The 27616-nt window shown below is 52.8% G+C and overlaps 2 protein-coding genes across 3 annotated transcripts; one reads left to right on the top strand and one right to left on the bottom strand.

Annotated features, from left to right (window-relative positions):
• Positions 1 to 4535: 4535 nt before the first annotated feature.
• GPR61 (G protein-coupled receptor 61) lies at positions 4536 to 13514 on the bottom strand. Of its 2 annotated transcripts, XM_042861855.2 has the most exons (3): positions 13179 to 13514; positions 12759 to 13100; positions 4536 to 6413 (listed from the first exon to the last, which is right to left on the bottom strand). In XM_042861855.2, exon 3 carries the CDS (start codon positions 5988 to 5990, stop codon positions 4641 to 4643), a length of 1350 nt encoding a protein of 449 aa, XP_042717789.1. In that variant the 5' UTR covers positions 5991 to 6413; positions 12759 to 13100; positions 13179 to 13514; the 3' UTR covers positions 4536 to 4640. The 2 variants fall into 2 exon arrangements, with proteins under 2 accessions (XP_042717789.1, XP_065448513.1); XM_065592441.1 differs by having other exon boundaries at positions 12759 to 13248.
• Positions 13515 to 20772: 7258 nt separating this feature from the next.
• On the top strand, positions 20773 to 26620 carry LOC135983059 (myb/SANT-like DNA-binding domain-containing protein 1). The gene is made up of 2 exons (XM_065592442.1): positions 20773 to 24868; positions 25863 to 26620. Exons 1-2 carry the CDS (start codon positions 24292 to 24294, stop codon positions 26336 to 26338), a joined length of 1053 nt encoding a protein of 350 aa, XP_065448514.1. The 5' UTR covers positions 20773 to 24291; the 3' UTR covers positions 26339 to 26620.
• The last annotated feature ends 996 nt before the right edge of the window (positions 26621 to 27616 follow it).

Genomic DNA, 27616 nt, shown 5'->3' on the forward strand with positions numbered 1-27616 from the left:
CCTCATGATTATCCTGTTTGTGGCTATTGGACACTGGCTACCAAGCGTGCAGATGCCAGTTGCCAAACTCCCCTTCCGAAGGCAGGACCTAGCTCCTAGTTGCCCTGTGAGTCACAGCCCCCAGATTCCCTGAACGAGTGCTTGGGGAGGGAGCCTCAGAAACTAGCACGCTGAGCGGGGAACTGCCTAAGCCAGCTGACATGCAGAGGGGAGGGGCAGGGCTTAAGCCCAGATTCACACTTCCAATTCATCTGGGCCTTGGGTGCTTGACTGAGGAGCCAAAGGGAGGAGCCCCTCTCTGCTCCAGATCCCCAGCTGGAGCTCCCTCCGGGAGTTAAACATGCCAGCAAGTCAAGCCTTTCTTAGGAATAAGCAGAGACCCCACCCCGTTCCAGCCTGGGCACTCACCTGTCTTCAAGTCTCATCTCTGCTTGATTGGAAGCTGGGACTTGAGCCCAACTTGCGTCTGCCAGCTGGCTGGCGAGTGCCCCAATCCTCAGGGTACACTGGGCGGGGGCTGTCTGCTGCTCCACTGAGTATAAATAGTGTTCACTGGGCCAGAGACTGACAGTAGAGCCCAGTGGTTCAGGCCCTCAGCTAGGCTGGGGAAGGGTCTGGGTCAAGTGCCTGCAGGTGAGCTAGGTGGGGAATGCCTAGTCTGAGAATCCTGCCAGGGCTCTGAGCAGCTCATTCGCTGTGGGACAGTGCCAGGACTCGGGCAGGTCTGTGCATGCCTATGGAGGCACCTAAGTCCCTTTGTGAATCTGGGCGAAGGGCTGCAGCTCTTCCTCTGCCCTGGAGCTCTAGCCCCTGGCACATTTCAGTGGGGTAGTCTCAGGGGAGCCCAGCAGCCTGCCTGAGTCCCACTGCTCCAGGAAGAGCAAGGGCCAGAGCTCACAGCCCACTAGCAGCCCTCTGCCCGCCAGGGTCCTGCACATAGGCAGCTAGGTGAATGGATGAGGAGGCAGCACTCCTGAGTCCCATTCTCAGCTCTGCTATGAGCTCACTGTCACGTCACCAATTCTGTGTCTTCGCTGCCCCAGCTGTAACGGGGCCGGTACTAGCACTCACCCACCTCTGTGACGTGCTTTGAGATCTCTGGAGAAACGGCCCCAGTTGACAGAGTGCTCCTTGCTCTGCCAGCCTGCTCTACCCAAGCATTGCATCTGAGTTCAGGCTCCGAGCCTGTGGCGAGGCAGGTCAGTATCCTCATCCTTGGTCCGCAAAGGAGGAAACTGAGGCATGGAGCAGTCTTGAGCCTAATTTTCTCAGGTGCTGAGCACCCAAAGCTCGAATGGGGGTCAAGGGGAGCTGCTGGGCACTCAGTACCATGGGACAACCAGGCTGCTTCCTTAAGTGCCTCAATGTGGATTTGGGAATCTAGCTTCATGCCCACTTGGGGGGCTCTTGGCCTGTTACGGACCCAAGGTCACATGGGGCACAGAATGCAGTTCACCTGACTCCGGATTTGTGACCAGAGCCCTGTGTTGAAATCACTGACTCTGCCCTGTCCTGAGCTCAGCTACAGCTGACAAGGCCAGGAGAGAGAGAGACTAGTTTCCATTAGAGCAAGACCCACCTGGCCACAGCTAAAAGCCCCATCGGAGCAGGATGACATTCCTGGTGTCCTGTTCAGGACCCTTTGTTCTGAGCAGCAGGGCTCGGAGCCCACCAGGTCCCACGCAGGCAGGGAGCCATGTTTCATAATAAAGAGTTTTATTTGGTGCTCCAGGTTGAAACCGTCCTACATGAACATCCTCGAGAGTCCTAGCCCTCGGGAAGCGGTGACGGAGCTCAGACGGTTCTGCTCAGCTGGGTGTGCTGGCTCGCCAGCTTAGCGCACAGGACCCGCCTGGAGAGAGCGCTCCCAGCCAGAGCGAGCCCCTGCAGGCTCTGAGATCAGGATACCCCCCAGCTGAGGTTAGTGCATAATCCCATGGCAAAGGTGGCTGGGCCTCTTCTCCTGGCTATTTCCCATTCTCCAGCCCAGCTGGGAAAGGCTTGCTGATTACATGGGGCTCTGTCCCCGTTCTGTCCATGCCCCAGGGCAGTTTTGCCAGGGATCCCAGCAGGCTGAGGCTGGTTGACTGAGCAGATCTTTGTTCACGGGCTGAGATGTGAATGCCATTCTCCTCTCTGGCTCTCAAGAGCTGAGATGAGACAAAACCAGAACCCCTCTCCCCTCCCCCTGCCCCATCGCCCTGCACTGAATTGCCTGGGGGCGGGGGTGGGGTCAAATAAATAGGACCGGGATCGGAACCGCTCCCTTGTTCAGCAAGCCCAAAGTTTGACCACTGAGGTCTTGCCAGACTCAAACCCTCCCCCGCCCCGCCCCCCCGTTTTGTTTGACAGAGAGGGGCAGGGCCAGACCCAAGCAGATAAGGTGTTTGGATAAATGCAGCTTGGATCCCACCTCGCCCCTACCTTGAGCCGTGTGATGGGCGAAGGCTCAGGTTCAGCCTGGCTCTGATCACGGTTCCTAAGTCTCTGCCAGTGATCAAAGATCCCATGAGGGGACCAACCAGCGGGGATGACTTAGCCCTGCGGCTGCCCCACTCACGCATCACATGGGCTCCTTGCGTTAGAGTCCCCTCTGCCACAGGCAGACAGACCAGAGGGGGCGGTTCTGGAAGGGAAAAGATGATTAATGTCAATACAAACAAATCACTATCACTGTTCCCTTCCCCCTACCCAGCGCCCGGGACAGCCTGCCCTGGGGCACGGCCTCCCATCTAGCAGCAGCTCTGTTCTCTGGGGCGAAGGCTGTATCTGGTGTCTGAGCTGGGCCATGCATGGGCAGGGGCTCCCCTTGGGTTCAGGGGCAGGGGATCCAATCCCAGGCCATGGAGCAGCACTGCGGGACAGGGTGGGAGAAGAGTGCGGGTTGCGGGGAGCGTAGGGCCCAGCACTTGAGGTGCTGGGGAGGGGGGAAGAGACCCACAGCCCACCTCCTGCTGGGCAGGTGTCATCAGTCCAGCAGCACTTTGGAGGAGCTTGAGACAGAGCAAGGAGCCTGGGCCAAGCTGGGGAGGGGTTGCTGGAAGACCATGGGATAGGGAGGGAGATTGTGCTGGAGCCTGTGCTAGGTTCAGGGCATGCCTGGTGGGAGGCTGTGTTGGAGTCTGGGGGCTGGGTGGGAGGAGATGGGGCTGGCTCCTAGGAAACCCTTGTCTCATGGCCTGATCAAAGGTCACTAGTTCAGCTACATTCTCTTGAACGGGTTCGTCTGAGTCTCCACCTGCTCCTTCCACAGACACGTGGCTCCGCCATGCCTTGTCCAAGGCCCAGCCAGGAGCGTCCTGGCCCAAGCTTGTGCTCTCCCTCCTCCCCGAAGGGATCTCAGTGGGGTCAAATCAGGGAAGCGGCATGGTGGCGGGGATCCCAGCGGTCTCCCTTTTCCTACTGAGATTAGGGTGGCGAGGTGCTCAGTTTTCGACCAGAAAGTCCAGTAGAAAAGGGGACCTGATGGTGTCCAGTCAGAACTACTGACTGGACACCCAAAGTCTGGTTACTGTGGGCGGGGGAGGCGCTGGGTCATCACCTGCACCAGCCCCTACTCAGCCGGGGCCGCCTCCTACCTGTGTCGCAGGTGGCTGAAGCTCCCATTCTGAAGCTTAAGGTCAGGCTTGACAAAGCCCTGGCTGGGATGATTTAGTTGGGGATTGGTCCTGCTTTGAGCAGGGGGCTGGACTAGATGACCTCCTGAGGTCCCTTCCAACCGTGATCTTCTATTCTATTCCGAGCTCTGCAGGCGAGTCCCTCCTGACCCTTGGGGAGGCAGGGGGAAGGTGGGAGGGGAAAAGCAGTGAGCGATGGGAGGGAGGGAGAAAGAGGAGGGAATGGGGGCAGAGGAGGGCAGGGGCAGGGTTTGGGGGGAAGAGGCAGAGCAGGGGTGGGGCCTTGGGGGGAAGAGGCAGGGCAGGGGAGGTTCTGGCATTCCTGCTGGAGTGTCCATTTTTAAAATATGACCAAGGTGGTAACCTTAACTGGGATGGAGGTAGGTTCACGCAGTTAAGAACATAACATAAGAACGGCCACACTGGGTCAGACCAAAGGTCCATCCAGCCCAGTATCCTGTCTGCCGACAGTGGCCAATGCCAGAGGGAGTGAACCTAACAGGCAATGATCAAGTGATCTCTCTCCTGCCATCCATCTCCACCCTCTGATGAACAGAGGCTAGGGACACGACACAGTTGAAGGGTAGGAATCAGATCATAAAGGGTTTAGAGGATATTGAATTAGAGATTAAAAAATCAATGCTCTTTTCATAGACTCATAGAAACATAGAGCTGGAAGGGACCTCGAGAGATCAGCTAGCCCAGCCCCTCACATCTGAGCCAGGGCCTTTTGGAAACTTACAAGGGACAAATAGGAAATTCCAGGGAATTTTTAACCCAAGAGGCTGTTTCTGCTCCAAATGGAAAAGGGACAAATCATAGAAATGCTACGATATTGATCTTAGCCAGCCAAAATGACTCAGCCACCAGAACCAGCTGCTTGTCAGCGTAGGCGCTCAGGTGGAGGGAGGACGCGTCAGTCGCCATGGTTGTGTTTATTAGGAAATCATGCCCTGTCGACAGCTGGGGGTTCTGCATTATTCCACACGTCAGAAAGACTAGGTTGTCAAGTGCAAAGGTCTGCTACAGCTCGGGCTTGGGCACGGCCTGAATGTAGCTGTCGGAGACCATGATGTGCTGGTCGAGGAACTCCGAGGTCTCCTCTGCAATCTGCCCGGGGATTCGGAAATCGACGCCGGGCGGCTCCCTTTTGGGAGAGGGGTGGGCAAGAACGTTCCTGCTCTCTGTGTTGCAGCCTGTCCCCTGCAGGAACTGCAAGAAGTTCTCCTCGATGGAGCCTTCGCGGCTGGGCAGCCGGAGGTCCTCCTCTGGCGGCTGCTTGAAGAAGCATGTGAGGTGCCTGCTGAGCTCCCCACGGATCTGCCGGTTGAGGCACCCGTAAAAGAAAGGGTTGGAAGTGAAGCAAAAGTAGCCAATCCAGGTGACTACACTCTCCACCTGCCGGCCAGGGAAGGACTGAGAGCTCAGAGCCGAATAGAGATGGAAGGAGAAATAGGGCATCCAGCAGAAGAGGAACTGCCCTCCAACTGCTAGGAGAATGATAGCAGCCTTCCCACCCCCAAACGTCCTCTGAGGGGTAGTCCGAGGGGCACCCGAGCTGGTCACCATGGTGGACCTGCTACTGAGGGATTCTGATCGCTGCCGCGGTGTATCCATCCAGGTGGGGAGTGGGCCATGGTGCATGGCAGCCACCCTGGCCACCTTGAACATGCTACAGTAGACCACTAGGATGATCAGGACAGGCAGGAGGAAGTAGAAGATGGCAAAGAAAACCACAAAGAACTTGCAGTAGGAGCTCTGGCTCCACTGCAGTGAGCAGCTCCGGCCGCTGTAGGCTGGGGAGGTGCTGAAACGATCCAGGGAGAGCCAGCCCAGGACAGGGATGACGGACATGACCACTGCCTTGATCCACACCCCCACCAGGACACAGACCACCAGGCCAACGGTCATCTTGACCTCATAGCGCATGGGGTGCACCACATAGTAGTAGCGCTCCACGTTGATGGCCGAGATGGAGAGGATGCACATGCTGATGAAGCAGACACTCAGGAAGAGGTAGACACGGCACATGGCCTCGCCGAAGATGGTGCTGTTGAAGAAGGCGGAGCTGGACAGCATGGCCAGAGGCATGAGGGTCAGGGCTGCCAAGAGGTCCACCAGACAGAGGTGGAAAACAAAGACAAACTTCCTCAGTGCTGGTGTCTTGATGATGACGATCATCACGGCCACATTGCCTACAATGGCCGTCAGGTCAATCAAGAGCATGAAGAAGAGCCCAATGGATTCTGAGGCCACGTCCCTGGTCTTGGTGTCTAGGGTGGAATTGGGATGCATGGTGCTCTGGGACATATGGAGCAGTCTTCCAGGCCTGGAGGAATTCCACGCCCACTGTGTAGGGAGTGAAGGCTCCATGGAGACTGGTGTCGACGCCCACGGCACCTCCCCTCACAGGTCCATCATCCATCCTATTCTGGGTCCCCTAGAGTAATCCGAGAGAATTAGCCAGTGGAGAGGGAGCAATCCCAGTCAACAGACTCACATTCTGGCTGGCTCCTTCACCAGCTGCCAAGCCCCAGAGGACAAGTCCATGCTCCAAGGGCATTTACACTTCCCGATGCCGCTGGGTTACACTGGCCATCCTGCTGCTCAGCTGCACCGAATTTCGCACCCTTGTCTCTGTCCTGCTGGATTGTGCTTGGGTGAGTGATGCCTTCTGGTCCAGAAAGGCCATGGGATTGCAGATGGGGCTGTGCGCTGGCTAAGGGTCTCCCACCTGTTTTCAGCCCTCCTGGTATCTCATCTTGCTGCTCGCTTTTCCGCAGCAAAGCTTAGCACCTACAAAGAAATGTAATTCCACGTTAATCACTGCATCGGCTAAGCCGAGAGCCAGGGCCAAACCCTGGGCTTGTGCTGACAATGGGAATTTTGCTGAAAGGACGGACACACTGGAGCACATGCGTACACTCAAGCATGTTCGTAAGTGCTTTGCTGAATCAGGGACGCAGATCTGAGTACACACCGAGGACAGTGGTCAGGTTCTGCCCCCCAGGGTCCTATCTGATGCTGCTAATCCATGAAACCACTTTGAGTTTGGGAGGATTCCAGCCCCTCTGCTGCTCCAAGGGCTCCTCCCAGCTTTGGACCCTGGTTTCCAACTCCAGGGGTATCTCCTAAGATCCCAAAATGGACGGGGTAAACCCTTTATCATTATTAGGGAATGGGCGAGATTTTCCCGGGGCGGGTGGGGGGGCATATTGCCCCATGCCTGCCTATTACTGTGGGTTTCCTGCACCCAGGACCAGCTCCAGGTTTTTTGCCACCCCAAGCAAAAAAAAAAATCCGGAGTGCCAAGTGCCGCCTCAAAAAACAACAACACAAAACCCGGAGTGCCGCCGCTGAAGCAAAGGTGCCGTCCCAAAGGGCCGGAATGCCACCCCTTGAAAAGTGCCGCCCCAAGCCCATGCTTGGAACGCTGGTGCCTATAGCCGGCCCTGCCTGCACCTTCCTCTGAAGCAGCTGGTGCTGGTCACTGTCCCAGAAAGGATCCTGGACTAGATGGGCCCTCAGTCTGATCCAGTCTGGTGATCCCCAGGTCCCTACATTTCTTTCACCTCACCAGCGGGGCCTGCTGACTCTGCAACAATGTCATAGGAGTTTCGGGTTCTTTCAGGATTCTCCACCAACCCGTCGCACTGGGAGCCTCAGGGCTGCCTCAGAATAGTGCGTGGCTGTTCCATACCCCAGATCCCAGGAAAGGCAGAGGAAGGTTGAGCTATGCTCACCCACAGAAAGAAACCATCCACAGAGGGCCAGTGGTGTTTCCAGCTCATGGTGGCTGATGCCCCATCAACCTCCTCCGGCCATCCCCACCTCCCTGCTCTCAGCTAGCCCTGAAATTGTCCAAGATTCTCAGCTGGTGTAATCAGCACCACTCCACTGAAGGGCCATAGCTCTATATTGATCACTGGAGCAAAGTGGATTTACACCAGGTCCTAGCCCTGTGGCTCCAGCTCTCACTGGCCGCTGTGCCAGCTGGGTCTGCGCCTGAGCTCGCCAGATCTCGTCCAAGGGGCCTGTATGTTTCAGAGTGCTTGGGATTCCCTGGTGTATGAGCCTTCAGTGTATTGCCGGGGGTCTGTGATGTTGGGGATGTTCAGCGTATTCTAGGGGATCTCCTGTTTCTTAGGCATCCATTATATTTGAGAGGTAGCCTCATTATTGGGGGCGTAGGGTGTTCCATACCCCCTGCCTACCATTCTCAGGGAAGCAGTGAATCTTGGGAGTCCCCCATTATCAGAGGTCTAGCATATTTCATGGGCTTGTGTATGTCAGCGGGTTCCTGTTCCTGGCCATCCCAGCGTTTGGGAGTTTCCTGTCACTCAGAAACTGGCTGGTGTTGTCCTCACACAGGGAGTGGAAGTGTCCCCTGTGGAGCCTCCGCCCAGTTTACAAAGTATACCAGAAAAATAACCTCCCTGAAAGGACAGGAGTTGGGATTGTTCCCCTGTCAGATGGTAAACTAGTACCTTACAATCACACAGCACCTTCCATCCCAAGGGAATGCTAAAGTATTTCACAGGCTTTAGCTAGGTAGGAATCACTTTGCTCACAGTTGAAATGCAAACACTTCTGGAGTGGAGCACAGCAGCTGTTTAACAGCACACCACAACACTGCCCCGTTGCTGAGCACAGAGAGTGAAGAAGACCATATCCACTTGAAACTACAAGGGGAATTTAGGCCATCCGAATGTAATTACCTAACCTGGAATTTGGCCAGGACATCAGGTTCACATCCTTACTTTTGGGAGAAAGCACGCTAAGATCTTTCATGCTCACAACAGAGATCAGAGCCCATTTTCTGAGAGGTATAAAACCCCACAGGACTCAGGGGATCCGATTCTTCAGTGCCCCATACTTGATACAGTTATTTCTACCAGTGCATCTTGCTGCTAGAGCTTCATAAATGAGCCTCAGTATCACTGAGAATCACAGTGCTGGGCACCTTACACATCTCTGTAATAAGTATGGCTTACTTGCATGCTACCCCTCTGAATATAACAGCAGTTCCAATCAATGGGTCATATGGGATAATCCAGTTATAGCAGGCGTTCTCCAAACCCAGCATCAGACTCTGCCTCACTTTCCCCTTAGTGTCAGTCATTCATCAGCTCCCAGTGCTGTCAGGTCACTAGTGACTTAGCCCTCCAGCTAAGCCCACCTCTTCTGGGTTCAACTTCAAGTCCACTGTAAACCCTAAACCCCAGGACTTATTCCCTCCACCTGGGAAGGTGGGCTGGGCCCCAGCTTCACATCTACACAAACTGCTACAGTGGCACAAGCACAACAGTGTAGCCACTCACTTCAGCCATGAGAGGGGCTTGCCAGCTGGAGTAGGAATCCACCTCCCTGAGAGGCGAGAGCGGATGAATTCTTCTGTTGCCCTACTACTGTCTACACTGGGGGTCAGGTCAGCTGACTACATCACTCGGGGGTGTGTGTGTGGATTTTTCCCACCCCTGGGTAACTTAGCCGGATCAACTTAACTTTTTAGTGTAGACCAGGCCTTGAAGAGCCACCTCACCTTGTGACACCAGCATCAGGGTATATCTACACTATGGAGGCCAGACTGCCATAATCCCATAGCATAGCCGCAGCCTATGCTGCCGGAAGGGGGATTTCTGTCACTTAGGAACGCCACCTCTCCGAACAAAGCTAGCTATGTCAATGGAGACCCTCTTCCACCGACGGAGCTGCATCTGCACTGGGGCTTTAGTTGGCATAGCTCCCATGCTCAGGGGTGGGTTTTTCACATCCCTGATCAATGTAGTGATGGAATACAACTTGTCAGCATGCACCCAACCTAAAATAGTGCACCAGGCACATGCAGCTTGATGAAATTAGCCAAAATGGAAAAAAAAAAACCGAACTTCAATGCCTGGTCTAAACTTAACACTGATTGACATAGTGACTTTGCTCAGGGGTGTGGAAAACCCTCCAGTCTAGATGTGGCTAGGTCGGCAGGAGAATGCTTCCATCCATGTAGCTACCGCCACTTGGAAAGGTGAATTTTCTACAGTGATGGGAAAACCACTTCCGTTGCCGTAGGAACCATCTACACCACGGTGCTACAGCGTCATAGCTATGTCACCGCAGCACCAGTAGTGTAGACATGGGCTAAGCCTCAAGCTTAGAAGGGAACTTATTGCCACCAGCTGTGGAAACACATGTGACACCAAAGGGTCTGGGGAGAGCCAGTTGAAGGAACTTTGATGGAATCATATTCCCTGGGAAAATGCACTTCCATTGAAATTGAAACACTCTGTGAAATCTGGTCAATTTTGCTGCAATTTTATTGGGTAGGAGGAGTTGCAGCAATGTTGCAATGTTCCATTTTGACATTTTTAGAACAAAACATTTCAATATTTTGTTTTTAAATAACTTTTCATTTTCGCTGATTTTGGTTGGTACGATATTCTAACATCACACAAAGTTGAAAAAAAAAATTGAAGCACAAGGGACTGGAAATGAATTTCTTTTCAGAATTTTCCTGAGTGGAGAATTTCAAAATGTTCAGTTTTCACTCGGATTCAGAATGAAGCCAGATTTTGAAATCTCAAAATCCTTTGCAGCACAGAATTCCCATTCTCCACACAGATCTAGTTCTGGGTGCTCAGATGGCAGCTTCAGCAGAGCTATGTATCCTGAATCTAATGGTGTGGGAGAGCTCAGACATACCAGATCCTCAGCTGGTGATCATTGGCTTTGCTCCATAGACTCCAATGGAACTAAGGCTGAAGATCTGGCCCTAAATTTGATTCCTAAACACGGAATTGCTCTGATGGAAAACTCCCCAACAGGTGAAGTAGTGGTTAATGGATCTGCTGAAAGCAGCACCTGGGGAGGAGGGCACCTACAGGGAAAGAACAGACAGGGCAACATTTCAGCAAACAGCAACAACATTTGCAGCCGTCTGAATAGTCAATATCTATATTGACCACTGATGGAAATCAGTAGAGTAACTCCTCGCTTAACGCTGTAGTTATGTTCCTGAAAAATGCTACTTTAAGTGAAACAATGTTAAGCGAATCCAATTTCCCTATAAGAACTAATGTAAATGGGGGGGGTTAGGTTCCAGGGAATTTTTTTTCACCAGACAAAAGACATTATATACGTATCCTGTATAAGTTTTAAATAATTTTAAACAAACAATTTAATACTGTATCACCAATGATGATTGTGAAGCTTGGTTGAGGCAGGGGCAGGGTCGGGGCATGAGGGCTTGCCCTGCTCCGCCCACCCAGTGCTCTTCCCGGGGAGTGGGGTTGGGGCGCTGGGGCTTGTCCCACTCCGCCCACCTGGCATTCCAGACAGGGAGCGGGGTTGGGGCATGGGGGCTGGCCCTCTTCCGCCCACCTGGCACTCCTGCCGGGGAGTGGGGACAGGGGCTTGCCCACTCCCAGGCTGGAACACCGGGCGGGTGGAACGGGGCAAGCCCCCGCACCCTGACACCGCTCCCTGGCAGGAGCGCTGGGCGGGCGGAGCAGGGTGAGCCAAACTACCTTATAACAGAACATTTCACGACTTTAAATGAGTATGTTCTGTAATAGATCAGCAACCTAATAACGAAACAATGTTAACCAGGACGACTTTAAGTGAGGAGTTACTGTAATACAGCTGTTACCGGCTCAGAAATCTGCTGATCAGTCAAGCATCCCTAAATGGGGAAACAGCAACGCACTGCCTGGCTTGCACCGTAGGATTGACTTGGAAAAAAGGATGGTTGGATACTGTACAATTAATGTTATTGCCGATTAAAAATGTCAGGCCTAACTCTCAGCAACATAAGTCTTCCCAGTACTACTCTGGCAGTGGGAAGGGATCTGAAATTGGGAGTAATTTACTCCGCAATGTAAAGGGGCTAGAGCATAAATGAGAAGTGGGGCACAGCACCCACTAACAGTAGGCTGAAGAATTGGGGTCAGCCCTGACTCAGAGGGAAGAGCGCCCCCATTGACTCACCCACAGTACTTCTAGCAGCAACACAACACCTAGCACCATACTGTGGCATTGGGGTCAGCACGGACTCCACTCATAATGCTCCTTACCGTCCATTGCCCCCAAGGGCCATGCTGGAGCAGTGGAGTTAGCCCCCTACTGAATGACTCACCTAGCCCAGCCGTGTTTAGTTCACAACAGTAAATGGGATCTCAGCACAAATGGGCCATTGCAGTTTCCTACTGGGGCTGCGGGCACTCAGTGCTGGCATTTGCAGGGTGTAGCTGGCACAAAGCAGGGAGTAAGGGGAAGTGCATGCAATCCAGATCACAAAGACTGCGAGGCAGCTCTACCTTTGTGTGATCCACGCTGGGAGCTTCTCCCCCAGTCCATGTAGCCACCCATGACAATGGAGGACGTCCACCAGCCCTCAGGAGCCCGTTCCCCCCCAGAGGAGCAGCATGGTAGTAAATGGGCAACTCTGTCACCAAGCACCTTTCCTAGCAGATGAAACCTGTTCAAATTCAGCAAATCTCTCCCCCGCCCGACCCACCCGACACTGGTGCATATTCCTGAGGCATAGCGCTGTGGGACAGGCAAGGCAAAGGCACTGGGATAATAACACTGGGGAATGCTCAGCCCTAGCCGGAGCAGGTGCAACTACAGCGAACTCACTGGAGTCACACCCACAGGCACCATGGCTGTAGCGGTACTGATTGGGATCAGAGGTCTATCAGTTCTTGTGCTTCAGGGTGCCAGCTGATTGCCAGTTGGGGGTCAGGAAGAACCCCCTTCTGGGGGAATGGTATTACAACATTATCCTTCATCTGCAGCATCTGGTGTTGGGCACCATGAGATGCAGGGTACAGGGCGAGATGGCTGGCTGGTGTGTTCTGTGTTCTCTTTCCCCTGCCCACCCCCAGCTCCCTCCACTCTCACTGCTCCGATCTTGATCCCGATCAGCCCCTGAACACAGGATGCTTTACTCGCCCAGGCCCCTAGGCAGGCTGCTCTCTACCCAGCGGATGCCCACCGTGATGCTGTGCCCAGTTTGCATGAGCCAACCTGATCAATCCAAGGGTGACCCTCCTCCCCTGTTCCTGCTCAGGCTGCCCCCACAGCCTCCCACTAGACCCTTCACTTCTGTCCACGCGCCCTTCCCCTTGCAGGGGGCAGGATTCTTACCCTGTGCTTTCCACCTGCGCAGCGAGCCCCAGCATCCTGCCAGCAGGCCCCGGCCAGGGGCGGAAGGGAAGAGAGCCAGGCTAGGCGAGCAGAGCGAAATCCAGCCTGGCCCTGCTCATTCCTTCGCCCTGGTGCTGCTGAACTGGCTTCCAGCGTGACCCTCTGAAGGGCTGCCTCCGCCCAGCTCAGGTCCTCGCCCCTCCATTAAAATGGATCCTGGAGTCCCTGGTGGCCAGAGCTCGGGTGCCCAGCTCCGGTTCCGCTCCAGCTCCTTGAGGTTTCAGTCAGGAGACTGGACTTGGCTCTGTGCGTTTCTCCCATCGACTGAGACACTCCAGATACCTGGGGATGCAGAGAGAAATGCTGCAGCCTAGCCGGACCCAGCCCTCTCCTGTCCCCAATCCAGGCATCAGCTCCTACCTTTCCCTGTGCAGCTTGCCAGAGTACTGGGGACCTCTCAGCTGATGCTCCTCCACTGGAGATGATGCACAGAGCCACTGCAGTGAAGGGTGAGAGGCAGCCGGCAGCTTGGAGATCATCAAGATTTCTGGGTCCTAAAGGCCTCCTTATTTGCAGTTTGATATACCTGGTCCTGCCCCTGTCCACGGCTCACACCAGGGATAAGGAGTGCAGGTCAAGGCCTTGCCTGCAAAGCATCCAGCCTCCTTCTAATGCCAGGCCAGCCCCACAGCGTTCCCAAGAGAGTCAGAACCATTGCCTTTAACAGCTTCCTCCAGGCTGCGTCCGGCTTCTGCCAGCAGTGCCTGCATCAGGAACAGCATGTCCTAGCACTGAGCTGGGGGCAGAGCATGAAACACACCCCCACTGATGGCCCAGTGTGCCCAGTGCTCTCTAATGCCATTGCAGAGGTGGGGCGTGCCCAGGTGACGGAGGACAGCACTTCCAGGAGCAGATATCCCTACTACCACGTTGGGCAATGGAACATGCCCAGACCATGAAGGTCAGAAACTCCAGCAGCACAGCTGACTCCTCTGAACCCAAACCACACACGAACGATTTAAAAATGGCAATAGCATGATCCAATGGGTAGGGCACAGGCCTGGGAGTCAGGACTCCTGGGTTCTAGTCCTGGCAGGGCCACATATACCCTGCAAGTTGCGTTCCCCACTCACTCTCTCTCCGTGCCTCAGTTTCCTCCTGTGTAACAAAGGAGCAATGATACTTGCCCTCCTTCATAAAGCTGATTGCTAGAGAAGACAGGTGTATTGTTACTCTCCTGTGTAAGGGACGGGACCACAGATGAGGTGCCATGGGGATTACACAGCCCTGGTGGCCCAGCCCAGGGGCAGACACAGTGTAGCTGGGGTAGGTGAAGCTTTAGTGGGTGAGAGAGGCATTTCCATCAGGAATCTGTATGTCGTGTAGGGACAGCCTGGAAGAAGGCACAAAGCCCAGGGGGTGAAGGACACAAGGGAATCAGAAGAGAAGGGTTGGGGCTGAAACGATGAGCAGCGTCAGGGTCAGGAGCAACCTCCAGGAGAGGGGGAAGATGGGTAGTGACCCCCCAAGGAGCGGGGGATGGGGGCAGCAGAAAGGGCCCTGTCTGGAATGAAGTTGAGGAGGCAGAGAGGGGAGTGGGGAAGGCCAGTGAGGCGGAGCAGGATTGAGTTGAGAATGGGAGCGGTCTGATGTCTCAGCAGCAGCATTGGGGAGTGAGGGAGGAGTCTGGGACTGGGGGCTAGATGGTGACAGGGAAAGGGGGAGAGTGTTTGGGGGCAAGGCACTGTGTATGAGTCTAACCCTTGAGGGCCAGGGGCCCTGGTTTCCAGCCAGGGAACACCCAGCTTGGGCAGCAGCTGTGGGCTAGTGGACTAAGCATGGGGCTGGGGACTAGGACTCCTGGGTTATTGTTTGTAGTAGCCTCACAGCCATGCCATCCCTAGGGGCTCCAGCCGAGATCAGGGCCCCAGCGTGCCAGGCACTGCCCAGACACATAGAGTCGGAGACAGTCTTACTTTGAAGAGCCCACAAGCTGACAAGGAGGGAGAAAGGAATTAGCCCCGTGTTACAGAAGGGGAATTAAGCCTGGGGAGTGGAAGGCCTAGGTTCTGAAAGGGATTTTAGGTAGCACAGCACCTAACTCCTCGACACCCTGCTGCTCAGGGGAACCTACCCACAGCCTCACATCCGACACATGGGGAGAGTCAAGTGGCTCGGAAAGGCATTTGCAGAAGCCAGCCAGCCATGGTGAAATGCTGACGGGGTGGGACTTAAAGCCTCTATTCGCATAGGGACTTAGTGCCTAACTCCCCTTGGTCTGGGCCTTAGGTACCCTAGTGACAGGGTGGTGCCTACCCCGCTCAGGCTTCCCAGCCCTGACCCCTCTCCTGGTCCTGAACTCTCTCTTCTAACCGTGGCCCAAAGTCTCCTGGGGAACCTGTGGTAGAGGCAGGATTTGAACCGAGCTCTCCCGAGTCCCAAGCTGCTGGATTAATGATGGGACCATCCGACCTCTGCTTCCCAGCTCAGCTACTGCCTCTCTGGGCACCCTGCGCAGATCATGTCCCCGCCCCTTGCCTCAGTTTCCCCTAGGAATTAAAGATGAATCTGCAATTAAAGATTATGTCATGCGCTGAAACCTCCAGGCATACGTCCAACCAAAACTGGCAACCTTCTCTGTAGCATGGAGCCGACAATGCACAGGATTAGCAGCAGCTCTGGGAACGGCACATGGAAATGGAGAAACGATGCAGATTAAACCATTCAGAGAATAAACTCTCTGGTTCCTCCAACCTCTCCCAGGGCACCCTGGCAGCTGGGTAGGGGCACCCAGCACAGGTGTGTCTCCTCCTGCCCGGAGCTGCAGCTGGCAGCTGGTCCTGAAGGGCACAGTATCTGGCCCTGCTTAGCTTCCTTCATGGCACTAGCATGACTTTTTTTAGCATCTACTTCTCCCCTGGAAACTGTAGGCTGCTTCGTGGCATCTCCCCCAACACAGCCAGTAACATGACCCCAGCAAGCAGACTGGTCATCATTTCAGCCTGGCCTTTTATTCATTTTAATAGGTTTGGGGGCTTATGCTGCTGCTTTTCATCTGTTCCCTCTTTGCCACTGCACGAGGCTAGCACCAGTGAGACTACAGCTGTGAGCTCCCTCATAGCAGGGCCCTGGCAGGACCAGCCAGGACCTCAGGGCTGTGATCTTCCTCCCAGCAGTGTCCTCAGCTCTGCCAGTGCTCAACCATCTCCCTTGCAGCACTGGCCCTGACTAGCTGGCTAGGCCACTAGCAGCCACGGTCAGAACAAGAGAGAAGGCCGAGCTTGGCAAATCCTTTGTAGCTGCCTGCGTTGGCTGCACGGGCTCCTCGGCTGCTGAGTAGCAGCTTGGAGAAGGTAATGCATATTCAGGCTGCAGCCGCCGCTGGTCACGTGCACCTATTGCTAGGTTACAAGAACCCAAAAATAAATCCTTCCAAACTAGATTAGAAACAGAGGGACCTCAAATGACCTGTGTTCCCAGCACCATAGTAGGGGAGCGAGTGCTGCTAGCAGCAGGGATATTAATGAGTGGCAGAGGGGGAGACACGGGGAAGATCCCTGATGGGAAAGGAGGGCTCGTCCTTCCCAGCCCTCCCTGGACAAAACAAGGGGGCTGCTCCCCCCTAGGCAGCTGCTGACCTTCAGCCTCAAGTCTTCATGCACAGCTGAGGATGCTGGGCTGCTTTGATCAGGGCTGGCCAGCTGGGGCACAAAGGACCAGCGCTAACCGGGCTCACAACTGGGAAACCATCTTCGGCTGCAAATCAATCACGGACCCTTCTACAGACCATCTGCCTGCCCGCCTCCAGACGGCGAGACCCAGGCAGCCCCATACCTAGCCCACCCAGCACAGCATGGCCCTGCAGGATTCCAGCCAGTTACCCGTACCGCCAGGAACAGCTGCATACCGACCTGAATGCACTTGATGTGTCAGTGGACCAGATCCCCAGCTGGTGTAAATCGGCATAACTCCATTGGCATCAGTGGGCCAAAACACCCACTGATGTAAATAGCTGCATTGGAGTCAGTGGGCCAGACTCCCCTCTGGTGCCAATCCCCGTGTCTGCACTGGGTCAGCCCTGCTACTCTGATGTGCATGGCTGAGGGTCTGACAGGCAAATAACACAAGGTCATGGACGCAGGCCACTTCACTGCTAGGATAAGGTGTGAGGACATGGTAATTGTGCTGTTCTGACCTGGGTCACTGGCCAGACCCAGCACCAGTAAATCCGGGAAGTCAGTCTGCACGGTGCTTTAACCAAGTTAGCCGAACTTTTTAAAACATGGGTTCAGGCTATGACTGAATTAACAGGGGGCTTGAATCCCTCCTCACTCACCCCGGTGCGAATCAAGAGTCACCCCACTGGGCCTGATTCCCCCCCTCACTGACACTGGTGTGAATCAAGAGTCACTCCACTGGGCCTGGTTCCCCCTCACTCACGCTGGAGTGAATCAGGAGTCATCCCACTGGGCCTGATTCTCCTCTCACTCCGGTGTGAATCAGGAGTCACTAAGTGAAGCCAGAAGCAGGTCGATACAGAACAGTATATGCTGCACCAGAAATACCTAGGGTATTTGGGATACTGTATAAATGAGTAATGCAGGAGCCTGAATTTGGGAGTACAAGCCGTGGAACGAAGAACATCTCCTGAATCCATTCCAGAACGGAGTTGAACCTAGGCAGCGATCGATCCATCCGGCTGGCTCGAGTCACTGCACCCTCTCAGAGTGATCTTCTGCCTCGACCTGGAGAGCCCCCCCAGACCAGACACTGTGGCGAGTGAGACGGCTCCACGACTCTCCATGATGCTGGGACACCGACTGTTGTTGGCAGAGATACCAGTAACACTGATTGAGGAGCATCTTTGTAAGGGCCTGATAGTTTGATAAAGCCCTGGGACACTGTGATATTGCGCCTTGCTATGTTTGCTTCAAGCAAGACTCTCTTGCTTCTATTTGGGCGTGGAGATCATTAGTGACTGAGCCATAGCTAGGGACAAGAGGTTCCTTTAACCACAAGCCACTAGTGCCCCCTGATAAGCAGCCAGGGACTGTGGGGCAGTGAGATGTCAGACTCTATCTGTGCACAATAAGAAACAATGCTCAGGCAGTGTCTGTGCCCAACAAGGCCTGGAGAGTTGGTGTAACCAATCTAGGCACCTGGTGGATGTCATGGAGGCAGGAATGCTGCAGACAGTTGAGTAAACCGAAGCAGCTGAAAGAACCAGGCCAGGCTTTGGAGCGGCTCTTCCCAGAGGGGCTCGGCCTGGGAGGCTGTTGTGGCCTGAGTTGGCAAAAGTGCAGTGGAGTCCACTGTGGGTGTCGGAGCTTTGCAATGAGCAGAGATGTCCATCTGATGGCCCAGGACCTCCGCTGGTGGGTCAGGCCCACAAATGTTATGGATGCCCTAGCGATCCCCAAGCTACTGGGAGGGCAGAGAGGACAATGCAAACCCAGAGAGATGCTGCAATGCAGGCATCCTTTCCTAGCTCAACTCACCCACAGAGCAACGTCAATAAATAGAACAAGAGCCACCCAGCACAGATGAGGAGGAGGCAGCTGCTCTCGAGGATGAGCTATGTCCTTAAATGGCCGCGTCTCACCCAAGTGAGGGCAGAAAAGGTGGGGGAGTTGCGTTGTAGACCACCAGACCAGGGGGATGAGGTGGACGAGGCTTTCTTCTGGCAACTAGCAGAAGTTGCTAGATCGCAGGCTCTGGTTCACATGGGAGACTTTAATCACCCTGATATCTGCTGGGAGAGCAATACAGCGGTGCACAGACAATCCAGGAAATTTTTGGAAAGTGTAGGGGACAATTTCCTGGTGCAAGTGCTGGAGGAACCAACTAGGGGCAGAGCTTTTCTTGACCTGCTGCTCACAAACAGGGAAGAATTAGTAGGGGAAGCAAAAGTGGATGGGAACCTGGGAGGCAGTGACCATGAGATGGTCGAGTTCAGGATCCTGACACAAGGAAGAAAGGAGAGCAGCAGAATACGGACCCTGGACTTCAGAAAAGCAGACTTTGACTCCCTCAGGGAACAGATGGGCAGGATCCCCTGGGAGAATAACATGAAGGGCAAAGGGGTCCAGGAGAGCTGGCTGTATTTTAAAGAATCCTTATTGAGATTGCAGGAACAAACCATCCCGATGTGTAGAAAGAATAGTAAATATGGCAGGCGACCAGCTTGGCTAAACAGTGAAATCCTTGCTGATCTTAAACGCAAAAAAGAAGCTTACAAGAATTGGAAGATTGGACAAATGACCAGGGAGGAGTATAAAAATATTGCTCAGGCATGCAGGAGTGAAATCAGGAAGGCCAAATCACACTTGGAGTTGCAGTTAGCAAGAGATGTTAAGAATAACAAGAAGGGTTTCTACAGGTATGTTAGCAAGAAGAAGAAAATCAAGGAAAGTGTGGGCCCCTTACTGAATGAGGGAGGCAACCTAGTGACCGAGGATGTGGAAAAAGCTAATGTACTCAATGATTTTTTTGCCTCTGTCTTCACGCATAAGGTCAGCTCCCAGATTGCTGCACTGGGCAGTACAGCATGGGGAGAAGGTGACCAGCCCTCTGTGGAGAAAGAAGTGGTTCGGGACTATTTAGAAAAACTGGACGTGCACAAGTCCATGGGGCCGGATGCGCTGCATCCGAGGGTGCTAAAGGAGTTGGCGGGTGAGATTGCAGAGCCATTAGCCATTATTTTTGAAAACTCATGGCGATCGGGGGAGGTCCCAGATGACTGTGAAAAGGCTAATGTAGTGCCCATCTTTAAAAAAGGGAAGAAGGAGGATCCGGGGAACTACAGGCCAGTCAGCCTCACCTCAGTCCCTGGAAAAATCATGGAGCAGGTCCTCAAGGAATCAATTATGAAACATTTAGAGGAGAGGAAAGTGATCAGGAACAGTCAGCATGGATTCACGAAGGGGAAGTCGTGCCTGACTAACCTAATTGCCTTCTACGATGAGATAACTGGCTCTGTGGATGAGGGGAAAGCAGTGGATGTGTTGTTCCTTGACTTTAGCAAAGCTTTTGATACGGTCTCCCACAGTATTCTTGCCGCCAAGTTAAAGAAGTATGGGCTGGATGAATGGACTGTAAGGTGGATAGAAAGCTGGCTAGATCGTCGGGCTCAACGGGTAGTGATCAATGGCTCCATGTCTAGTTGGCAGCCGGTTTCAAGCGGAGTGCCCCAAGGGTCGGTCCTGGGGCCGGTTTTGTTTAATATCTTTATTAATGATCTGGAGGATGGTGTGGACTGCACTCTCAGCAAGTTTGCAGATGACACTAAACTAGGAGGCGTGGTAGATACACTAGAGGGTAGGGATCGGATACAGAGGGACCTAGACAAATTAGATGATTGGGCCGAAAAAAACCTGATGAGGTTCAACAAGGACAAGTGCAGAGTCCTGCACTTAGGACGGAAGAATCCCATGCACTGCTACAGACTAGGGACCGAATGGCTACGTAGCAGTTCTGCAGAAAAGGACCCAGGGGTCACAGTGGACGAGAAGCTGGATATGAGTCAACAGTGTGCTCTTGTTGCCAAGAAGGCTAACGGCATTTTGGGCTGTATAAGTAGGAGCATTGCCAGCAGATCGAGGAACGTGATCGTTCCCCTTTATTCAACATTGGTGAGGCCTCATCTGGAATACTGTGTCCAGTTTTGGGCCCCACACTACAAGAAGGATGTGGAAAAATTGGAAAGAGTCCAGCGGAGGGCAACAAAAATGATTAGGGGTCTGGAGCACATGACTTATGAGGAGAGGCTGAGGGAACTGGGATTGTTTAGTCTCCAGAAGAGAAGAATGAGGGGGGATTTGATAGCAGCCTTCAACTACCTGAAGGGGGGTTCCAAAGAGGATGGAGCTCAGCTGTTCTCAGTGGTGGCAGATGACAGAACAAGGAACAATGGTCTCAAGTTGCAGTGGGGGAGGTCCAGGTTGGATATCAGGAAAAACTATTTCACTAGGAGGGTGGTGAAACACTGGAATGTGTTACCTAGGGAGGTGGTGGAGTCTCCTTCTTTGGAGGTTTTTAAGGCCCGGCTTGACAAAGCCCTGGCTGGGATGATTTAGCTGGGAATTGGTCCTGCTTTGAGCAGGGGGTTGGACTAGATGACCTCTTGAGGTCCCTTCCAACTCTGATATTCTATGATTCTATGATTCTATAAGTGCTGCAGGCTGACACAGGAGGTGTCAGACGGCATCTCAACCTAAGGGAGCCGCAAGGGCTTGGATGAGAACGCACCTGGCTGACAACGAAGGGTGGAACAGACCCAGGCAGGATGCAATCCTTCAGGAGACCCAGGGGCTTACGTACTCAGGGCCAGCTCCTCAGCTGGTGTAAATCAACTTAACTCTATTGATATTGATGGCGCCATCTTCATTTATATCAGCTGTGATTCTGGCCCTGGCCCATACTGCCCCCTCCTGGCCAAGCAGGCACTGCCAGCATTCCTTGCCTCTGTTTTCTTCCCCAAGATGGGTCTTCTTGGCTCTCCCCACACTGGTCAGGGTTGGGCATGTGGCTTAGCTGTCCAGCTAAGGCACCAACAAACTCCACACCTTCTGGGGTCACCTACCCAGAGTCCCAGCAAACAAAAAGGTTCTTCTGCCCTTTGGGGGTAGCTCTTCAGCCCACCCTCTGAGCCCTGTTCTCACCCCCTTTCTGGGCTCTCTTTGAGAGGCTTTTTCTGTTCTAGTATGGAGCACCAGGCTGGTTCCTCTGGAGTGCCTGGCCTCCTGCAGACCCTGGCTGAGAGCCTTCCACAGGAGCGAGCAGCCACCCAGCCATTCCATACCCCACACTGATGTCTCTCCTCCCTTTTATACAGCCCAGGTGACCATGCAGCTAGTCCCTGACCCCCTTAGTCCCACCCCATCAGGCTGGGAAGCAGAAGTGTCATTTCAGAACAATTCAGGGAGGCGGGAAGTTGTGTCAGTGCATAGAATATGCTATGGGATTACATTAGCACAATCAATTTCAAATACCTAAAGAATAAGAAGACATAGGTAACAGCATGGATTTATCAAGAACAAATCATGTCAAACCAACCTGATAGCTTTCTTTGATGGGTAACAAGCCTTGTGGATGGGGGGAAGCAGTAGATGTGGTATATCTTGACTTTAGTTAGGCTTTTGGTACTATCTTGCATGACCTTCTCATAAACAAACTAGGGAAAGACAACCTAGACGGAGCTAATATAAGGTGGGTGCATAGTTGGCTGTAAAACCATTCCCAGAGAGTAATTATCAGTAGTTCACAGTCAAGCTGGAAGGGCATATCGAGTAGTGTCCCGCAGGGATCCGGTTCTGTTCAATATCTTCATTAATTATTTAGATAATGGCACAGAGCGAACACTTATAAAGTTTGTGGATGATACCAAGCTGGGAGGGGTTGTAACTGCTTTGGAAGTTAGGATTAAAATTCTAAATGATCTGGACAAACTGGAGAAATGGTCTGAAGTAAATAGGATGAAATTCAATAAGGACAAATGCAAAGTACTCCACTTAGCAAAGAACAATGAGTTGCTCACAAACTAAATATGAATCAGGAACACTGCTGCAAAAAAAGCAAACATCATTCTGGGATGTATTAGCAGGAGTGTTGTAAGCAAGACACGAGAAGTAATTCTTCCACTCTACTCCGCGCTGATTAGGCTTCAACTGGAGTATTGTGTCCAGTTCTGGGCATCACATTTCAGGAAAGATGTGGACAAATTGGAGGAAGTCAAGAGAAGAGCAACAAAAATGATTAAAGTCTAGAAACATGATCTATGAGGGAAGATTGAAAAAATTGGATTTGTTTAGTCTGGAGAAGAGAAGACTGAGAGGGGACATGATAACAGTTTTCAAGTACATAAGAGGTTGTTACAAGGAGGAGGGAGAAGAATTATTCTTCTTAACCTATGAGGATAGGACAAGAAGCGATGGGCTTAAATTGCAGCAAGGGTGGCTTAGGTTAGACATTAGGAAAAACTTCCTAACTGTCAGGGTGGTTAAGCACTGGAACAAATTGCCCAGGGAGGTTGTGGAATCTCCATCATTGGAGATTACAAGCAGGTTAGACAAACGTTTGTCAGGGATGGTCTAGATAATGAGTGCAGGGGGCTGGACTAGATGACCTTGTGACACTCTGCACCCCATATTCCCCATAGTCATATGATTATGATATGGCTATAATATAATTATGATGCAGCTTGTACAAAATTTATCATGTGAGGTGTCAATGGAAAAGTTATGGTTTGCTGAATATGATTATCATGTGTGTATGCATTTGTGAAGGTCAAGACAATAACACAGTTCAAAAAAGAACTAGATAAATTCATGGAGGATAGGTCCATCAATGGCTATTTGCCTGGATGGGCAGGGATGGCGTCCCTAGCCTCTGTTTGCCAGAAGCTGGGAATGAGCGTCAGGGGATGGATCACTTGATGATTACTTGTTCTGTTCATTCCCTCTGGGGCACCTGGCATTGGCCATTGTCGGAAGACAGGCTAGATGGACCTTTGGTCTGACCCAGTATGTCTGTTCTTATGTTCTTATCATTTTTGCATCTGGAGTTATAAATATTGACTACACATCTATATTTCAAATGTGTTTGCTCCTGGGTAACACCCACAAAGTAGTTTACATCCGGTCTAGCCAGCACATTGTGAGGGGGCTACCCAAGGTAATGGATCATCAGCGAAAACAATGGGCCACGGGAAAAGTTGAGCCTCACCTGATAAGCTTTCCTGTGGACACTTCAGCCAAAATATAGGTAATGGCTGCTATGACTCATCCAAGCATGCAAGGACATGTGACTAAGTCATGTGATATTGGACTCCATTTTGGTGCCTGTACTTTTCCACAAACTGTGCTGGGGGCTTTGTTTGGGACAATGAAGTTTCTTCCACATGGAAGAAGCTATAAAAAGGGGAAATGACATCATCGCTGGACCTCAATCCCTCTATAACACACCACCTGAAAATACCGGAGGACCAAAGACTGAACTGGGGAAGGGCAGGACAGAAGAATTCCTGTCTGTATATGCAAAAGTTGCAACCTGCTTGTAGCTAACAGGGTGAGACACTGCTTTGTGATTCAAATCCTATCTAATTTATAAAGCTTGGATTGAATGTTTTGTTTATTTCTTAGGCCTGGTCTACACTAGGCGTTTATGTCGAAGTTAGCGCCGTTACATCGAATTAACCCTGCACCCGTCCACACCGCGAAGCTATTTAGTTCGACATAGAGGTCTCTTTAATTCGACTTCTGTACTCCTCCCCGACGAGGGGAGTAGCGCTAAATTCGACATGGCCATGTCGAATTAGGCTAGGTGTGGATGGAAATCGACGCTAATAGCTCCGGGAGCTATCCCACAGTGCACCACTGTGTTGACGCTCTGGACAGCAGTACGAGCTCGGATGCTCTGACCAGCCACACAGGAAAAGCCCCGGGAAAATTTGAATTTGAATTCCTTTTCCTGTCTGGCCAGTTTGAATCTCATTTCCTGTCTGGACATCGTGGCGAGCTCAGCAGCACTGGCAACGATGCAGAGCTCTCCAGCAGTGATGGCCGTGCAATCTCAGAATAGAAAGAGGGCCCCAGCATGGACTGATCGGGAAGTCTTGGATCTGATCGCTGTGTGGGGCGATGAGTCCGTGCTTTCCGAGCTGCGCTCCAAGAAACGGAATGCAAAGATCTACGAGAAGATCTCTAAAGACATGTCAGAGAGAGGATACAGCCGGGATGCAACGCAGTGCCGCGTGAAAATCAAGGAGCTGAGACAAGGCTACCAGAAGACCAAAGAGGCAAACGGACGCTCCGGATCCCATCCCCAGACATCCCATTTCTACGAGGCACTGCATTCCATCCTAGGTGCGGCCACCACCACTACCCCACCACTGACCATGGACTCTGAGGATGGGATATTGTCCACGGCTGGTTCCTCGGACATGTTAGCGGACGGGGAAGATGAGGAAGGAGATGAGGAGGACGAGGCAGTCGACAGCGCTCACAACGCTGATTTCCCCGACAGCCAGGATCTCTTCATCACCCTTACAGAGATCCCCTACCAACCGTCCCCAGCCGTTACCCCGGACACAGAATCTGGGGAAGAATCAGCCAGTAAGTGTTGTAAACATCTAAACATTTATTTTTAACAGAACAGGAATATTAACAATAACAAAAATGAGTTTCTCATGATTGGTTTGCCCTAGGCGCTTAACGGTTCAGTCATGGGCAGTGCAACTATTGAAAAAAAATCTAACAATGTCCGGTTTAGCATGAATGTCCTGCCCAAGCCGCTCTACTGTTTTGTCACTGCTGGTGCAGCTAGAGTAAAATGCGGTCTATATGTCCGGGGATAGAGCAGAAATCCTCCTGTGACATCTCGATGAAGCTCTCCTGGAGGTAATTGGAAAGCCGTTGCATCAGGTTCCTGGGGAGAGCGGCCTTATTGGGTCCTCCGTAGTATGACACGTTGCCGCGCCACGAGACAATCAAGTACTCGGGAATCATTGCTCTGCACAGCAGGGCGGCATACGGCCCTGGTCTTTGGAGGCTTTCCCGGAGCATTCTCTCTTTCTCGCTGTCAGAGATCCTCATGAGGGTGATGTCGCTCATGGTGACCTGCTTTGAATTAGGTAGGGGAATGTTAGTGTTGGGACTGCTTGCCCGTTCCTTTACAGAACTGTAACCGCTGGTTTGCAGCCATGCGGTGGAGGTGGGAGAGGGGCAGCCTACAGGGATCGTTCCCGGGGACAGCCGCGAGGGGGTGGGACAGGGGCAGAGTTCCTGCTTGCCGGATTGCTGGCAGCAGGGACTGACATTGCTTTCAATGTGAAATGAGGCCATTTCTAATATTAAAGTTTTAAGCTGCCACAAGTCTACGGCTTACCATGTCTGCCTGCAACAGAAATTCCATTGTCCTGCCCCGCTTCTCAAATGTGCTGTGCAAGACCCCAGGCACTGAATGCGAAGGCCGAGAATTCGACCTTGTGCTGAGTGCGCATGTGATAGGTGCTGTGCATGGTCTTGTTCACAGAGAAAGACTATGTTCTTTGTTCACAACTACATTTATCTTTCTGAGGAATTCACTCCCTTTTTCCCATTCCCACAGCCACATCTGCGACTGTCTCACAACCTAGCCTGGCATCACACTCCCAGAGGCTAGCGCAGATTAGGCGTAGGAAGAAGAGGACACGGGAGGACATGTTCTCGGAGCTTATGGCCTGCTCCCGAGCCCAGGCAGCACAGCAGACCCAGTGGCGGGAGAACTTGTCCCAAATGCACCAAGCAAACATGGATCGGGAGGAGAGGTGGCGGCAGGAAGACCAGCAGGCGACTCAAACGCTGCTTGGACTACTGAGGGAGCAAACGGACACACTCCGGCGCCTTGTGGATGTTCTGCAGGAATGGAGGCAGGAGGACAGAGCCCCGCTGCAGTCTATCTCTAACCGCCCTCCCCTGCCACCACGTCCCATACCCACCTCACCCAAAGTCCAAAGAAGGAGGGGCGGCAGAGTCCGTGATAACTCTCACTCCACCCCTGCAGAGAGCTCTAGTAGTAGAAGGCTCTCATTCCCCAAAATTTGACAAGTTCTTTCCTTCCCGCCTGACACACGCCCCCGTCCAAGTTTCACCTCCCAGTTCCATGTGTAGTTGATAATAAAAAATACGTTTCTGTTAACTACTGTTTCCATCATGTTCTTTTGGAGGAGGAGGGGAAAGGGGGTTGGTAATTGGACAGGACAGTCACCTTTGGCAGGGTACATAGGCGGGGGCAGGTACAGCAGCAGGGCACATACACAGTGCAGTGACTAGTTACCCTGGTCAGTCTGTGAGGTGGTTTTCATGTTATGTGGTGGGGGGTGGGTTGCTCTGTGACTTTGTGGCGGGGGAGGGCAGTTACAGATCTTATGCGGCGGTCCTTATCCTGGATCACAGAGCCACGCAGCAGGGGATCTGTAACCGTCCTCCCCCTGCCACAAAGTCACATCGCCCCCCCATACACACAGTCCCGATCAGGAGGGGTGACAGGCTCCGTTGAAACAACCAGTCCACCACAGCGGAGCCTGTCAATCCTTGAGTTTAGAAGCTTCATTTGTGTCACTACACTACACCCGCTCCCCACCACAGTCTGCGTCCCAGTTTTCAAACATTCCCGCGAAAACAGTAATAAAGACAACAGTGTTCATTAACAAAGTAGAAGTGATTTTATTTCTAAACGTGTGTTGGAAGGGGGCGAAGGGAGTATGTAACTGGAGAGGATAGTCAACATTAACTGGGTAAAGAAACGGGGGCAGGTTCAGCTTCTCTGTACACAAACTTAAAAGTCACAGGTTACCCTGCTCACTCAGGAACCTAGCTTTCAAAGCCTCCCGGATGCACAGCGCGTCCCGCTGGTCTCTTCTAATCGCCCGGCTGTCTGGCTGTGCGTAATCAGAAGCCAGGCTATTTGCCTCAACCTCCCACCCCGCCATAAAGGTCTCCCCCTTGCTCTCACAGAGATTGGGGAGCACACAGCAAGCTGCTATAACAATGGGGATATTGGTTTCGCTGAGATCACAGCGAGTCAGTAAGCTTCTCCATCTCCCCTTGAGACGGCCAAAAGCACACTCCACCACCATTCTGCACTTGCTCAGCCGGTAGTTGAAGAGTTCTTTTTCACTGTCCAGGGTGCCAGTATAGGGCTTCATGAGCCAGGGCATTAGCGGGTAGGCTGGGTCCCCGAGGATGACTATAGGCATCTCCACATCCCCAACAGTTATTTTGTGGTCCGGGAAGTAAATACCTGGCTGCAGCCGTCTAAACAGACCAGAGTTCCTGAAAACACGAGCGTCATGAACCTTGCCCGGCCATCCGACGTAGATG

This window comes from Chrysemys picta, chromosome 4, assembly GCF_011386835.1.
Source record: "Chrysemys picta bellii isolate R12L10 chromosome 4, ASM1138683v2, whole genome shotgun sequence".
NCBI classification, from domain to species: domain Eukaryota; kingdom Metazoa; phylum Chordata; order Testudines; family Emydidae; genus Chrysemys; species Chrysemys picta.